The 16,699-nt window shown below is 46.0% G+C and overlaps 1 protein-coding gene across 7 annotated transcripts in view; it reads left to right on the forward strand.

Moving 5' to 3' along the window:
* TRIM2 (tripartite motif containing 2) overlaps window positions 1-16,699 on the forward strand; it is a 119,687-nt gene that overhangs the window by 76,252 nt on the left and 26,736 nt on the right. For all 7 annotated transcript variants that reach the window (XM_032332542.1, XM_032332544.1, XM_032332547.1 and 4 more), the window contains 3 exons: window positions 1,583-1,734; window positions 2,914-3,094; window positions 4,209-4,932. In XM_032332542.1, coding sequence (XP_032188433.1) covers window positions 1,583-1,734; window positions 2,914-3,094; window positions 4,209-4,932 — 1,057 coding nt within the window. The remainder of the gene's footprint in view (window positions 1-1,582; window positions 1,735-2,913; window positions 3,095-4,208; window positions 4,933-16,699) is intronic.

A 16,699-nucleotide genomic window follows, 5' to 3' on the forward strand; every position in this document is an offset into this window, starting at 1 on the left:
ACCCGAGCTGAAATCAAGCATCCCGTGTTTAACTGAACCACCCAGGCACCCCACTCCTGCTCTCCTCTGATTACTCTTTGCATGGAATATTTTTTCACCCTTTTAATTTCAATCTATTTGTGTCTTTGACTCTAAAATGAGACTCTTATAGACAGCATACAATTCATTCAAAGAGCAATTTTTGAATACTTACTTTGTGCAAGTAATTACTTAGGCTCTGGGTAAGAGACTTCCTGTGTTCAGGAACTTAATATCTTATAAACAGTTCATAAAATGGGGTATAAATAAAGGTGCTTTGGTGGGAACATTCACTTTGTGAAAATCCACCAATCTTTAGGAAGACTTTTGCCCTTTTCTATATGTGTCTTATACTTTAAGAAAAAGTTCCCTCCAAGAAGCACTTCGGGAATTCAAAATTGGAAGAAGTTATTTTCAGCTGAGAGAATAGGGGAATGCCTTCACCCGGAAACTGACTTTTGAAAGGCTTTATGTTATATTGTTACTGAGAGTTCGTCATAATCAGGATAAGTGGCTTTATTTTCATGGAAGCGGATGATACCATCATCTTCTTCTTCTTCTTCTTCATCATCATCATCATCATCATCATCATCATATTGTCATTGCTGCTGCTTCATCGTGCCAGTACCAAGCATCATCTACTTCTTCGTGCATATTAACCTACTGAATTCTCAAAGCCTAGGAAGTAGGTTACTATTATTGTCTTTATTTGACAGAGGAAAACTTGAGACACAGTGAAGTTACCTAAGTGGTAGAGCCAGAGTACAAATTGCTCCCTACAGCTTATCTCTTATAGAAAGAGTATCAGTTCTCACAGTATGGTTCAGGAACCCTTTGGGACCCAAGACCCTTTGTGGGGAGGGCAGTCCACAGATCAAAACTATATTTATAATAATACTAAGGCATTATACGCCTTTTTCACTCTCATTCTCTCAGGAGTGTACAGTGCAATTTTCCAGAGACAATATGATCTGTGCTGTCACAACAGATTGAACGCAGAAGCAGATATGAGAATCCAGTTGTCTTCTATTAAGCCAGACACTGAAGGAAATTTAACAAGTGGGAAACAATACCACTCTCCTCACAACATTTTTTTGTTTTGCCAAATAGAGTTATCTTTCATATTGTTTACGTTAACATTTAGTGGGCTTATTATTGCTTTTGATAAATTAATATTTATAATTTTTCAGTTTTTCAGATAAATATCTATAGATACAATTCACATACATAAAAGCACTTTGGAGTCCTCAGGCATTTATAGAGAGTGGGAAAGTGTCCTAAGATCACAGAGTTTGAGCATCACAGTCCCATGCTATTCAGCTCTCAGGTAATAGCCACGGAAGAGCTGGTTTTGTGAGGACAGCAGCAGCTTTGGAGTCTGGCCCACCTCTGTTTGAGACCTGCACAGACAGTTTACCCTTCCTTTACTTCTGTGACATCGGACATACTGCCTACATCCCAGGGAAGCCATGAGTGTTCCATGAGAAGGCCGACTAAAGGCCTAGCGCATAGTTAGCACTGATTAGTGGTATTAAACCAGACCTTGTTTTTGTGCTACCCACAGGTGATGGACTTTTACTGCCAGTCCTGCGAGACCGCCATGTGTCGGGAGTGCACTGAGGGGGAGCATGCAGAACACCCCACAGTCCCCCTCAAGGATGTGGTGGAGCAGCACAAGGCCTCACTTCAGGTCCAGCTGGACGCCGTCAACAAAAGGTGCACACGCGTCCCCCAGTCTCCCGACTGGCTGAGCATGAGGCTTGGCCTCTGGATCTCCGGCCTCAGTGGAATAATAGGTTCACGCTACCTAAATAAATTCTCCTTTGATGGTGGATCTGTAGTCATAAACTAGTGAGTGATAAGGGTCATCCCCTGCCCCTTGGTAAAATTCCAACCTCCTTATGTTATGAGTGGTGGCATTTTTGTTTTAGTACCTTTGAATGACTAAATGAATAAAATACTTTCAGGGAAAATGCTCCCGGGAGATCCCTGAAATCCATGCCTGAAACCAGGCTGAATTTTTCTTAGTTGCTCTTTCTGACATATACTGGTATACTGGACCATTGTGTTGACTGTCACTAGCTTGTCTCTGTTTGAGCCCAGCAAAATAGTACCAACCAGTGATTGTTCAATTTTCCTTATGTTTCCCTGCTTCCAGCCTTACTCTTTGGCGTGAAAAAGAGGGGACAGGGTAGTTGTGCGATACATGAGAAAGACAAGAGAAAGGAAGTAAACAACCAGCTGAAAATCTGTCATCACCAACAGTTGTAGTGAGAAAAGTATGGTTATTCTATAATAATTAAAGGAACTTGGAAGCTTGCAAATGTTCCCAGGAAACTCAGAGTCTGGATAAGTTTTTCATATGATTAGGTGAAAAGATACAGCTATATATTTAGAACAATGGTTCTCGATTGTGGGTAGTCATACCCTTGGAGGCATTTGGCAATGACCTGGAGACAGTTTGGTGTCACAGTTGCGTGTGGGGGTGCTGTTGGCATCTGGCAGAAGACAGGATGCTGTTAAACATCTTATAACACCCAGGATAGTCCCCTGCAACAAAGAAGCATGTGACCTATAATGTTACAGTGTCAAGTTTGAGAAGGTTTGCTTCAGAATGAGGAGAAGCCATGGTGTTTAGAGAGCCTCAAGACTTTGTACCATCAATAATTAAAATTAGATGATTGATTAGATGAAGTAGACGTGGACCCTCAAAGTCTCTTCTCTCAAAAGCAGTTAATTATGTCATGTCTTATTTATTCTGTTCTTCCGCTATTACTTTTTTTGAAGATGATGAAAGGCAAAGAAAATGTTTTTTGACAAAACATAGTGTTTAGATAGATGTTTCTCTGTTTCTGGGTTGATGTTAAATAATGATCTTTAATGACTGTCCTCCAGGCTCCCAGAAATAGATTCTGCCCTTCAGTTCATCTCAGAAATCATTCATCAGTTAACCAACCAAAAGACCAGCATTGTGGATGACATCCATTCTACCTTTGATGAGCTCCAGAAGACTCTGAACGTGCGCAAAAGTGTGCTGCTTATGGAACTGGAAGTCAACTATGGCCTCAAACATAAAGTAAGATTCCAGCCATTCTCATAGATACACAGTAAGAGACATGGTATCCTGGGCACCTCTCTGCACTAGCTTACTGTGTTCTAATAATAGCAAAGGGGACTCAGATGGGTCCTTAATGTCACTGTTGCATAGTAAACAGTAGTTTTCTTTTTTAAGCAATCTACTTACTTATTTTAGAGAGAGAGAGAATGAGTAGAGCCGGGGGAGGGACAGAGAGAGGAGGAGAGAAGGAGAAGCAGGCTCTGTGTTGAGCAGGGAGCCTGATGCCAGCTTGATCCTGGGATCCCAGGATCATGACCCCAGCTGAAGGCAGATACTTAAAAACAACTGAGCCACCCTCCTGCCCCAACAGTAGTTTTCATTTAAGGGCACATCCAGCTATTTTTTCCTTCCTCTTTTCAGCCAAGTTCTATGATTCTGTAACCATAAGGTCCAATTTATAATTTGACCCAAGACAAGATTGAATATAAAGTCATGTTTTCAGGATTTAGGTTTAAGCTGGATTATTTTCCTTCCTTGATTATAATGTCTAATAGTCTCTTAATTGCTCTCTCATCCACACCAACCTGTTAGTCAACTTCCAAGAGAACCCTGACTGCGGCCTTTAACATGTCCAATCACAAAACCAGGGATCAAAAGCTTCTGCTATTAGGGTGTGGAGGGTTTTCATTAGTCTGGTTTCTGTTCCTTTAGGTGGCAACAGGGGATTTGGGGACTTTACGGAGAGATACTGAATAATGAATATTTCGGATGCCGGGCATAGCAATTTGTTTTCCCGGCTCCTAGTGGTGACGTTTCTGCTCGCCCCATCAAAAACACATGACCCAAGAAATATGTGTGTGGGAAAGTCAGGGCGAGGAGGAAGGGAGAGAGGAGGTACCGGGAACGCAATTCAGAATCAGGCTTTAGAAGCGGGTTCGCTGGGCGGGATTAAGTACCTCCCCCTCCCCCTGGGAGAGCCAGCGGCGTGGGCAGGTGGGGGGCCCCGTGGCGGCCGGCGGAGGGCAGTGCCCCCGCGCGCCGGCTCGCAGCGTTCGCTGGGCAGAGCTCGGGCGCCGCGGCGAGCGCTCACCCGACCTCGCTTCCCCCCCACCCCCCACCCCCACCCCCGCAGGTCCTTCAGTCGCAGCTGGACACTCTGCTCGAGGGGCAGGAGAGTATAAAGAGCTGCAGCAACTTCACGGCGCAGGCCCTCAACCATGGCACGGAGACGGAGGTGCTGCTCGTGAAGAAGCAGATGAGCGAGAAGCTGAACGAACTGGCCGACCAGGACTTCCCGCTGCACCCGCGTGAAAACGATCAGCTGGATTTTATCGTGGAGACCGAGGGGCTCAAGAAGTCCATCCACAACCTCGGGACGATTTTAACCACCAACGCCGTCGCCTCCGAGACGGTGGCCACGGGCGAGGGGCTGCGGCAGACCATCATCGGGCAGCCCATGTCCGTCACCATAACGACCAAGGACAAAGACGGCGAGCTGTGCAAGACGGGCAACGCCTACATCACCGCCGAGCTGAGCACGCCCGACGGCAGCGTGGCGGACGGGGAGATCCTCGACAACAAGAACGGCACCTACGAGTTTTTGTACACCGTCCAGAAGGAAGGGGACTTCACCCTGTCGCTGCGGCTCTATGACCAGCACATCCGAGGCAGCCCGTTCAAGCTGAAAGTGATCCGGTCGGCCGACGTGTCTCCCACCACCGAGGGCGTGAAGAGGCGCGTGAAATCCCCGGGGAGCGGCCATGTAAAGCAGAAGGCGGTGAAGAGACCCGCCAGCATGTACAGCACTGGGAAGCGAAAAGAGAATCCCATCGAAGACGATCTGATCTTCCGAGTGGGTAAGGAGAAGGCGCCGCCGCGCCCCGTCGTCTGAGCGCTGCTCGGGTTCAGGGGCGCCGGGGAAAGGGTTGTGGCTAATGGGAACCTTGCGGGTCGGGACTGGGACCTGTAGGCGCTGCGGGACACTGGGGTATTTGATGAGGTGAGTTTAGGCAGTCTAATCCGGGGATTTTAGGATTTATTTCCCCCCCTTTCCTCCCTCCTCCTCCTCATCTTCCTTCTCTTTCCTTCTCTTCATCTTTCCTTCCTCTCTCCCTCCTCCTCTTCCTGCCTCCCTTCCTCTTCGCCCGTCAGCCTCTCTCCCCTCTGTCCTCCTTCCCCGCAAGCCCTCTCCACCCTCCGCGCCCATCTCTCAGTTTCCCCCTCGCTGGTCCCCACCCCTCCCTCCCTCTGCTCCGCCTTCCCTTCCCCCGCTTCTCCATGCGCTCTCCTCTGTCCCCCTTTCCTCGCTGCTCCTTCCCCACCTCCTCCTTTGTAACGCTACTGCTGCATATTCGTTGTAGAAAATTAGAAACGGAAAACAAGCAAAAAGAGAAAATAGCAAAAAAATCACAGCACTCAACCCGAAATTTTGAGGGACGTGTTGACCCAACTCACCGCCCCCTGACCCCCCACTCCCGCCAAAGGAATGTCTTGAAGCAGTAGCTAAAGGCAGAGCGATTGTTGCTTGAGATCACTCCTTTGTTTCTCTGAATCCCCGCTCCGGCTGCACTGTGGGCGAGGGGCCTAATGCTTCCCTGTCACCGCTTCTGTACCATAGGGCTGGGGATGGGGGACACGGAGCAGTGCAAGTCAGGGTCACTTCCAGGTGTGTGTAGCTGGAGAGCAGCCCCAAAGAGCGGAGGGTGGGTGGAAAATATGGAGAATGGAATGGGGCTGGGGCGGAAACCAGGCGATGAGCCAATAGATTGGAGAATGCAAATCTCAAATTCCCTTGTCTGCTTTATTGCCTCCGATTTTAACTGTTTATTCTCTCAGTAGAAAGCAAACTAAAGGTAAAAAAGAATGGACTTTGTCATTCTTCATATCCTGCTTATCTTTCTGCCTCTTAAGTCCTGTGTTGCAGAATCTCCGAAAGGGCACTGTATGAAGCCTGGGGTTCAAATAGATTGGGAGACCTTAGCTTCAGTTAAGGAAAGTTTTTGTTGTTGGTGGTGGTGTTTTAACCCCGGAACCTTTAGAATCTGCCAGTGTGCCCTGTTAAGTCTCCAAGGCAAGAGAAGGGATAACAGGCAGCACTTCCACAAAGCTTTCCTAAGCAGAGAACTTTTTCCATGGCACATCCTGGGAAACAAAGGCTCCTTGGAACCTCCTTGGTCAGCTGCTGATCTTGTGTTAATACTGTATCTTGTAAAGGCCACGATGGGACATGTAAGTTGTCCACTCACAGCCCAGAGGCCCTCCTCCCTTCACTGGCCGTATGTGCCGCATGTGTGCAGAAGTTGTAGATCTGCCTGCTGAAGAGGGATGGAGGAACTGGGCGAGGACCTGGGCAGGTGCAGGAGTGGGAGCCTCCCAGGTCTGCTGCTCCGGTTCTGGTTCTGCGACTTAACTTGAACTTTAGGCAGGTCTCTCAGCTTCTCTGAGCTCCAGTTTCCATGTCCATAAAATGAGAATAGAAGAAATACCTGTCTCGCGGAGCTGATGAAGTTCTAGAATATAGGTGAGGTTCGGTGGGGTGAGGTCTGGAGCCAATGACCAAGAAAGAATTCTTGAGACATCTTTGGTGCAAAATGGTGGTTTATTAAAGCATGGGGGCAGGACCCGTGGGCAGGAAGAGCTGCTGCCCCTGGGTTGTGAGGGGTGGCAGGTTATGTACCATGGGGGTGGGGGAAGGAAAAGGGAGGTTTCAGTAGAACTTTCATATGCTAAAGAGGACCTACAAGATACCAGATACCAGAGCCCTTGCCATTGCCAAGGTCGTTTTGCCCTTTTTAGCAAGCTATTAAGATAGTTGGGAGATTCCTAAAGAATGTCACATGTCCTACCCAGGAGTGGGGGTGGGAGAAGGTTGCAGGGTGTCAGCCTTTTGCTTTGTCCTCAGCCAGCCTTCTGTTCCCTCAGAGCCATTGTGAGTTTAAAGCTTAATGCCTCCTGGTATGCTGTCGGAGTTAAATAAATGAGAGCTATTGGTTTGCACAGGCAATGAAGGTCCTTAGATTTTCCCTACTTCCTTTTCTTCTAATTTTTTTTTAACCTTCCTGCCCCCCACTGATCCCCTGCATTGAGAACAAGCTCAGTGGGTCTCCTGCGTAACCCTTTCCACCAACCTTCTCCCCCCAGCCAAGTGATCCCAGCCTATTTCTCCAGGCAGTATACCAAGTGGAAAAGGACAAAGATCTGGGTCTGAATTCTGATTCTCCTTAACAGCTGGGCAAGTAGCTTACCTTTTCTGAACCCAGTGCTCAGTTTCTGGTAGCTGTTATTTTCCTATTGCTATTAATTTTAATCTCCATCATCACCACCTGTGATTCTCACCTGACGTACCTCTTCGGGTGTTTCCCTCCACCATATTGATTTTGAATCCCCAGCTCCCACCAGAGAAGGGGGTGTACGCTTTTCCCTCCTGCCCATTGCGGATTCACTGGTGATTCACTGGCACAGGTGGGAAGGTGTTTAAATGTTTAAACATCCGTCAAGAACTTAGAAGAGTGCCTGGCATACGGCACTGCGTCTGAGCTTATTCATGTGAAAGACCCGCGGATCCCCTTACCCAAGAATCCAACACTGCCACTGGATGCAAACAGCAAGAGGTTTATTGGGACGCAGGTACCGGCGGGTGGTCGGCAGCTCCAGCTAACCGAGCACACCCCAACCGAGGGGAAAGTGGGGTTTTTATAGATTGGCACAAACAGGTTTTGGGTGGGGTAGAGCTGATTGGCTGACAATTTGAACTTTTGAAAGAGGCACCCTCGGTGTTAGTGGATTGGTTTCGGGGGTCCGCGCGCGCGAAGGGGGAGTACATTTGAAAAAGCTTGTGCGCGCGAAGGGGGAGCAAGGAGGGGGGTTGGGCCTCATTACTCAGCAGGAAAATATCTTGCCTCCTTGACTATGTGGCCCCCTGCCTACATGACTATGCCTCTTAGCAGAAGATATCTTGTTTGAACAGGCGACAAGTGTCACACCCTAAAAGCCAAGCGGTTACAGAAAGGCAAAAGAGCAGTTAGTTCTCCTATCTATCTCTTAAGGGAGGGGACTTTCTAGGGCAGGGGTCTTTCATTCCCCCCTTTTTCTTTAACATGGATAGAATCCTATATCCATTAGGTATATTGATCTAATGGGTCAGTTAGCTTAACTGATTGATATTGTTGAGTTAGTACCATGGCTTGGATAAGTGATATTCTGTCTTTTACAAATTGGGTTAACCTGTTAATAATACATGGCCCAAAAGTTAGAATTAATATTAAGATTATTATGGGTCCTATTAAGGTGGTTATCAGAGAGGTTAACCAAGGTGAGCGGTTCCAAATTCCTTCATACCAAGATTGTTGGGATTCAAATTCCCTTTTACGCTTATTCAGCCTTTCTTTTAATTTGTCTAGAGTTTCTGTTACCACTCCAGTCTCCTCCAGTTTATGGTGGGAGGGGGACATTAGGGCTTCAGGAACCAAGAATTATTTGCCTCTGGAAATTTGTGCTATTGATAAGGTAACCTCCCTGTTTAGGTCTCTAGGACATCTTGTAGAGCAAGGGAGATTCCTGTTCTGCAGGATTGCGATCCCTGCAAGTTAACTATTTATCGTTTTATGGCGATCAGGGGTGCCTGAGGAATGCTACACATATGGAGGGGAGCGGGTGAAGAGGGGGTGCACGGCGCCAGCTTTTGCTTTGTCCTCAGCCAGCCTCCTGCTCCCTTATCATTCCCCCTGAACAATTTTGACCCTTTAAATCTTTAAGGTGGTTGAAGGTGGAAGGTCTCATCTTCTGTAACTTCTTCGTGCTGAATAGGGGCGTAGAGCTGTCCCTACCTGCTCGGGTCAATATTGATCAGGGTAGGAACGTATAGGGGAGTTACGAAAGGTAGAGGCAGCTGAATCCAGCGCTGACAGTGAAGAGGCGTCCTCGCGCGCAACAAGGATCGTCTGTCGTGGTGAAGTCATTGTAGCAATGGGAGTCTCGGCACCAAGTAGAGAAACATGGAATAAAGCAACATATTAAAGTTAATAAGGCGATAAGAATGAGAAGCCCGAAAAGGAGATTTGGGCATAGCCCTCCTCCAAGCCAGGAACTTAACCATTCACTGAGAGAGAGAGAAGGATCTTGTAGGGCCTTAATTTGGGTATTCATATCTTTTATCAGGCCTGTGACATTTTTGTGATAGTCTGGAATGTACACACAACATTCTGTCTTGATAATTGCACATGTGCCACCCTGGGCTGCTGTCAGGACATCTAAGGCCATCCTATTTTGTAGGACTGCCTTGAGTATTTGTGAGACTTCGGTATTAAGTAGGGAGATGCTGTTCAGTGAGTCAGTCGTATTTTTCTTAAATCTGGACAAATAGAGTAAGCAAGATCAATAACCTCTTTTGCTCTATAGAGAAAGAAGTACAGGTCAGGTTCAGGCATACAGGTAACTAGGTTTAAAGTTTGACAAGTTTTAAGTATTATTTCTGGCATATCTGTTAGTGTAGCCCAGTATTTAATAAGTCGGCCTCCATCATCCATTGGTGGCCTTTGGCTTCTAAGACAAATCTGGACCCGATGTGACATCATTACAGTCAGGGACTGTCCCATAGTGAGCTTTGAGGCTCTTTTTATGAGGAGGGCTGCTCTATGCTTAGCTAAAGCATCTGTTTGCAATTGCACCTCAACAGAGGTGGCCTCTAGGTTAAATATGACTAAGGGATGAAACCAATAAGACGACCTTTGAGTGGTCCAGCCTTAACAATATCCTGATTACAGAGGATCATTGTCAAGTGGGAGAAAACTTGTCAAGAGATAAGGGGAGTCCCCCGTGCATCATACAATCCACTCATAAAGAAAGTGGGGTCATCCATTGTCTCCACAAGTCCATAGTTAATCCTATGGAGTGCAATAGGCTGGCTTTTAGGCAATTTCATTATCCCAGCCACGCATAAGGTGTTGGTTAAGTTATACAACTGTAGGGGAATCAATCCCATTTTCCAGTTGTTTAATCATGTGTGAGGGGGTTTTACTAATATCCCCACAAAATAAAAAAGCACGAAGATCATCTAAATGAGCTATTGTGTAACTTCTCTGAAGTTTACCTCAAATTGTTTAGCTTAGGTAAACATTTAAAGACAATCAAATCTAGAATTTAACATCCATAAAGGTGTGTTACTAAAACATAATTTTTCTCTCTAAAATAACCCTAATTTCCAGAGATAGCCAAATCAGGACTAATTCACTTGTGAAACAAGTCCAGTTTTAACAAACTTGGCTCATTATTTACATAAGCTCAGCAAGAACAGTGAGTGTGATCAATAGATCTTTTAGAATCTGCTTTGCTGGAACTTTGTATAAGGAATCTCTAGGTTGAACTTTTAGTAGCCTCTCCGGGCCAGAAGCCAAGCCCTGTACTTGCCATCAGGCATGCCTGCAATACCTTTGGGCGAATTCCTCTTCCCGAGACTGCACCTACCAAGGAGTGACATTCTTTACACACCTGGTGAGGCTGCTGGGAACTCTGTAAGCAAGGTATCAGGCCAACAGTCCCAAGGGGCTTTATGGCTCCAGGTTTTATAAAGCCAACCTTAGTTCCTTAAAGCTGTCTGGTCATATCTGAGTCTTTTCAAATATGACATCCCAGTCAAAGCCTTGGTAAAATAACCCGTGTTTCCAATTCTTTCCTGTTACAAGGAGAACAGATTCTTATTGAACTTATGCAAATGACTGATTGCCATGGAAGAATGAATACTTACTAGGACCTTTTGGTTTCAGAGGGTTCAGATAGAGAGAAAAGGTGAATGCTTTGAGCACTTTTACATCTCTGTAAGTTACAGATAACTTAAGAAAAAGTATCCCTAGTCTGGAAGAGCAAACATTAGAGAGAACCAGCAATGTTTAGAGTAAGACAAAACATTAAGAGACACAACACTATAATCTTTTAGTTCATTTAGTCCCATGTTACTAATTCTGGTGAATGCGGCTTTAGTCAGTTTTGGAAATTTTTACCCATTTCAGTTTTAGGATTTTCAAGTATATCAAATATCTGTATTTGTACTGAAAGTCCTTTATAGGAATATCCTTGAAGATAAAACTCATTTTACAAGAGAATTAAAACAATTATAAATGACAAAAACTCAGAATGGATATGGTTAGAGCTAAAGAGACACGGGAGTTTACAATTTAGTTGCAAGGAAATCAGGTTATTTCTGAGATACATAACATTTCCATAATTACAGTATCAAGCGGTGATCTCTCAAAACATTAAAACTTTAGGAAGTGCGTAGAATCTCTAGAATAGTTATAGTATTTTCCCAAATGTAATCCAAGGTTTATCATTGGTTCAGTAGTATTTTATGAGCAACTTCACATACCAAGGAAAAGCCTGAATTAAAGAGATTTACAATTTAAATCTTGTCAACATTTGCTAAAATCTTAGAAAGTTTTAAAGCACATGCCTAAATATAATTAAGGATGTTAAACACCTGATAAAACTGAACATAAAAACTGGTTTTTCTGGGAAGGCAAAGAGAAAACCATTTACATTTTCTTAACAGCAGATCAATTGATCTAAGAAAACATTGTCCTTTTGAACAGAGACAATTTCAGTCTTGTACCAATGTACCTTTAAAACCCATTCATTTCAATCTTAGTTCATTCTTGACCATAGCTAAAATTCCTTTTCTGAAGATTTCCCTTCTTTAAATCTTTCTTACATTATCTCCTACTTTTTTACATACAGTTTTCCTTTATTTCCATCAGTCTTAGTTATACTAAGCAAAACTTTGTATTCTTAGAAACACCTTTAGTTATTAACCAATTGTGAACTGTTACAACAGAATTCTTCAGGTGGCAATTTATGAATCAGTTAAGTGGAAAACAAGTTTACCAACAGATTTAGATTCTCTTAGTTTCTTTGCAGTAAGAAGTCAAAAGCACAAACCTACATCCAGTAATTAACGACCTAGCATTTTATCCTGCTTGGTTAAGACCTAGATGTCCACAATTCAATTCCATTTGTCATCCAAGCAAAACTTTAAAACTATCAAGTTACCAAAGACTTTGAAAGCTACTTCAGCAATTACCCATTAAAACTTTGAGACAGACAATTAACCATCAGTTTAGTTATTTCTTTGCTAACAAATTTTAACAAGTAACACAAGCTTATCTGACCTTCAGTAAACTTTGATAGAATAAAAGCTTCCCATTTACTGCTGTTAACTTCAAAGACAGATCTTATCTTAATTAAACCAACAAACTTAACTTAGTTTCAACACTGATTTACGTTTCACCTGGACCCACTCCACTTTGAATGTTTACCTGAGACATGCGTGGGAAGATCTGGAGTGGGGAGTGTTAGGTCCAGAGGCTGCTCTTCTTGCTCCTTGACAGTGGAAAGAGAAGGAGCTGTGGTGCGTGATCTAGAGGCTAGTCATGCAGGCTGCACGCACCTTGGTGTAGAAACAGAAGGGGAAAACAGGAAACAAAGTGCTGCCAGGAGGCAGAGAAGGGATTCCCGGTTTCAGAGCTCATAAGCCCCAACAGAGGAGCAGACGCCATGCTTTCCCATCAGCCAGGGGGAAGGGGTTAGGCAGTCCAAATCAGGCCAGAGAACACAGGGAAACTTCCCCGAAACAAAGAGTTTCGGCAGCTGCTTGGGAATATTCCTTATAGTCTCTGTCTCGAGTTAGACCAACCCCAGTTGGCTCCAGTTATAGCCATTAACCCGGGAAGTGAGTGAGGGAGAAGCCCCCACATCTATTAGGAGTAACAGAGAGAAATAAAGCCAGAATCCCCTTTGTTAGGGATGGCCTAGCAACCTGGGTTTACTAGAAGAAGGCTTATTTATGTAATTATCATCGAATATGTCAGGAGAAAGTTTACTAGCTGACTCATTTGGGCAAACACATTCCGCAAAAGCCCCTTAGTCTGGGGTCCCTGATCGAGGACTCGCTCTTTGACCTGCAAAATAACATTAATGTTAAAGGTCCCCTCTGCGGGCCATTCAGCCTTGAAGGTGGGCCATTCAGAGGTGCAGAGAGTCTGCCACTTTCTTCTTTTGACTTCCACCGATAAGTTGTTGGCTCGGTTCTGAACATCTTTCCAGTGACCTAGAGTGAGGCTTAGAGGAGTGGTAAGTGTTTGCCCCATCTCAGAGTCTAAAATAACACCAAAGACAATAAGTAGGACACACAGAACAAATAACAAAAAGGACACTGCGCGATTTCGGCGTAATACCGACAGGATGATTTCAGATGGATCAGAAAGCTGTGTGGGACTATGAGCTTCCTTTGTGGCCCACAGATGAATGTATCCCTCGGACAGTTGTGGGGCCCCAAAGAACCGGGCCCCAAAGAGCCTTGGACCGTCCCCCAGGGTGACAGGGGAGGAGTTTCAGGTTTCAGATGGCCGCGAGGTGGAGCTATTGACCTTAGTATTTATTTTTCCCTCCCAATGTACGGTGTCGCAGACAAGGGGAGGGGGATCTTTCAGGTGCTGTCCTGCTCGCGTCCCTCGCGGGAGCTTAGGAGCGTCTTGGCTAAGGTCTATCCGTATAAACCCCGGACCAGGCTACTCCAAGGAGTAGATGACCGTTATGCCGTATGACGTTCCGCGAGAATCAGGGTGCAGCCCACTCAGACTCCGTAGCCGAAGCCGTGGAGCCGCACGAACACATTCATACAATCAGGCACTCCTCAGATTCACACGGGTTAGACACCCTCCCATAAACAGAATGTAACCTTAATCAAGGCGCAATGTGAAAGACACATAAAACAATTAACGAGCCGGCAAAGACAAAAACCTTGCGGTGCACCGTACAAATTCCACTGGCCTACAAAAGGAGTCTCGAGACCTCCTCTCAGTGGACAAATTCCGTCCAGGGCCGAGGGGTTCCTCTGGAACGGACAAACGGTTTTAACCCTCGGACAAATGAGGAGCCCTAAAAAATTGGGCCCCTCGGCACCCTGGAGCGTCCTCCAGGGTTGGCAGGGGAGAAGTCCGAGCTCGTCAGCTCCTTCTCAAGCTGCCTACAAATACAAGCCCTCCTACGCGTAGAGGTACAATTCTAGACAACGGCGGAAAGAGAACACGAGACAGAACAGAAGCAGAAGACGAGGAAACGAAGGGACAGTCTAGGGCTGGCCAGCTAGCTTACCTCCCGGTGGGAGTCCGTTGGATCCCTGGGGCAGGAGTCCGATGATCTCGGTGGGACCTCCAAATGAAAGACCCGCGGATCCCCTTACCCAAGAATCCAACACTGCCACTGGATGCAAACAGCAAGAGGTTTATTGGGACGCAGGTACCGGCGGGTGGTCGGCAGCTCCAGCTAACCGAGCACACCCCAACCGAGGGGAAAGTGGGGTTTTTATAGATTGGCACAAACAGGTTTTGGGTGGGGTAGAGCTGATTGGCTGACAATTTGAACTTTTGAAAGAGGCACCCTCGGTGTTAGTGGATTGGTTTCGGGGGTCCGCGCGCGCGAAGGGGGAGTACATTTGAAAAAGCTTGTGCGCGCGAAGGGGGAGCAAGGAGGGGGGTTGGGCCTCATTACTCAGCAGGAAAATATCTTGCCTCCTTGACTATGTGGCCCCCTGCCTACATGACTATGCCTCTTAGCAGAAGATATCTTGTTTGAACAGGCGACAAGTGTCACACCCTAAAAGCCAAGCGGTTACAGAAAGGCAAAAGAGCAGTTAGTTCTCCTATCTATCTCTTAAGGGAGGGGACTTTCTAGGGCAGGGGTCTTTCACATGAAGTAAAGATGCTGTCTTAATTTGCCAGGGCTGTCGTAACAAAATTCCATAGACTAGGTGGCTTAAACAAAGGAAATTTATTTTCTCACAATTATGGAGACTGGAAGTCCAAGATCAAGGTGGTGCCAGATTTGGTTTCCTATGAGGCCTTTCTCCTGGTCTTCTAGGTGGTGGTCTTGCTGCTTTGTCCTTACAGGGTTGTTCCTCTGTATATGCAGAACCCCTGGTGTTTTTCTGTCTTCTGGTGAGAGATTAGGGCCTCACCCTAATGGCCTTATTTTAACTTAATCACTTCTTTTAAGACCTTCTCTCCAAATGCATTTACATTCTGAGGTACTGGAGATTGGAACATGAATTTTGAGGGTTCAGCCCAGACATAAGGGCAGAAAGGAAAGCAGATCTTTCAGGCCTGTTTCTCCCTAACTTTATGTTTTACTCCAGAGCTAGCCAAAAGAAACCACTCACGGTGCAATAATTTGGCTCAAAAAGTGTTTCTAGGGGGCACCTGGGTGACTCCGTGGGTTAAGCTGCTGCCTTCGCTCAGGTCATGATCTCAGGGTCCTGGGATCGAGTCCCACATCCGGCTCTCTGCTCAGCAGGGAGCCTGCTTCCCTCTCTCTCTCTCTGCCTGGCTCTCTGTCTACTTGTGATTCTTGTGATTTCTCTCTGTCAAATAAATAAATTAAAAAAAAAAAAAGTTTCTAGAGCACCTGGTGCCCTCTGTGCACTATGCCAGGTGATGAGAATCTAGAGGTGGAAGAAACGAGATCTCCCTCAAGGAGCTTACAGTCTGGGTCATAGATGCATGACTGCGTGACTAAATGTGGTGTCGCACCAGTCTCTCCATCAGAAGAGCAGGAGGTGAGAGAATTCACCTGAGGCAGAACAAGGGAGATGGAAGTTTCTGGAGTAGTGGGCGGGACTGGGACTGAGGCAGTGGGTGGGATTCGTTTTTAAAGAGGAAAGCTGAGGAGGTACAGGGATGTATGAACTCTTCCTTTTTTGGGGAGCCAGGCTGAGTTGTAAATAGCCCATTGGTCAGTTAGGGCCTCCAGGTGTTTTGAGGCTTTTTTGAAGTGGGTCATCTGAGGCGCGTGTCTGTATTCAGCAGGTGCTCACTGGGGCCCTTTCTGCCTCTCACCACTCAAGCCTGTTGCCTAAAAGCTGCCTCTACCCTTAATACCATGGGTTAGGGGATGGAAAGCTAGGAAAAGGAGAAAGAAAGTAAAGAAGAGGAGTTATCCAGGTTGACAGGTGGAAGTAGCACTCCAAGTCGAAGGACCAATGCAAGGAGGAAAGGCTTGGCGAAGAGGAGTGAACTTGAGCGAGGTTTCTGAGCAACACATCCTGTGAGAAGATGCAGGGGAGCAAAGGTTGGCGCCATGGGATGTGGGAAGGCACTGGCTGGAGATAAGGCTGGACAAGTCACTGTCAGCGCCCACTGCTCCCTGAACACCCTCTGGGCTTCCATACCAGGCACCTGATCTCTGAATTCTTTCCTCAATTTTCCCCAATTTTTCCCCAAATTTCACCTTCTCCTTTGGAGTCTGCTGTGATGATTACTCTTCGTGCATGGGCCTCATTTCCCAGTAAGATTACAAATGGCTTGAGGTCAAAGATGATGTCCAGCAATACCCCAAAGAATGCTTGGCATAAGTACTTTATTTGTTTGAATAGGATCCAGTTGTGACCTTCCACGTGATTTAACTTCCCTCTCACCACTGTCAGGCCTCAGTGTTGTCCAAGAACACACAGACCAGACAACCCGGCGCTAAGCCCAAGGCTAGTCATTCACATGTATCCCCATATCTGGAACTGTGCTACGCAATGTCAGACAAACAGTGCTGGCCTTCTAAGAACTTGTCTTCTTGACGTCTGTACTG

Source organism: Mustela erminea, chromosome 2, assembly GCF_009829155.1.
Source record: "Mustela erminea isolate mMusErm1 chromosome 2, mMusErm1.Pri, whole genome shotgun sequence".
NCBI lineage: Eukaryota > Metazoa > Chordata > Mammalia > Carnivora > Mustelidae > Mustela > Mustela erminea.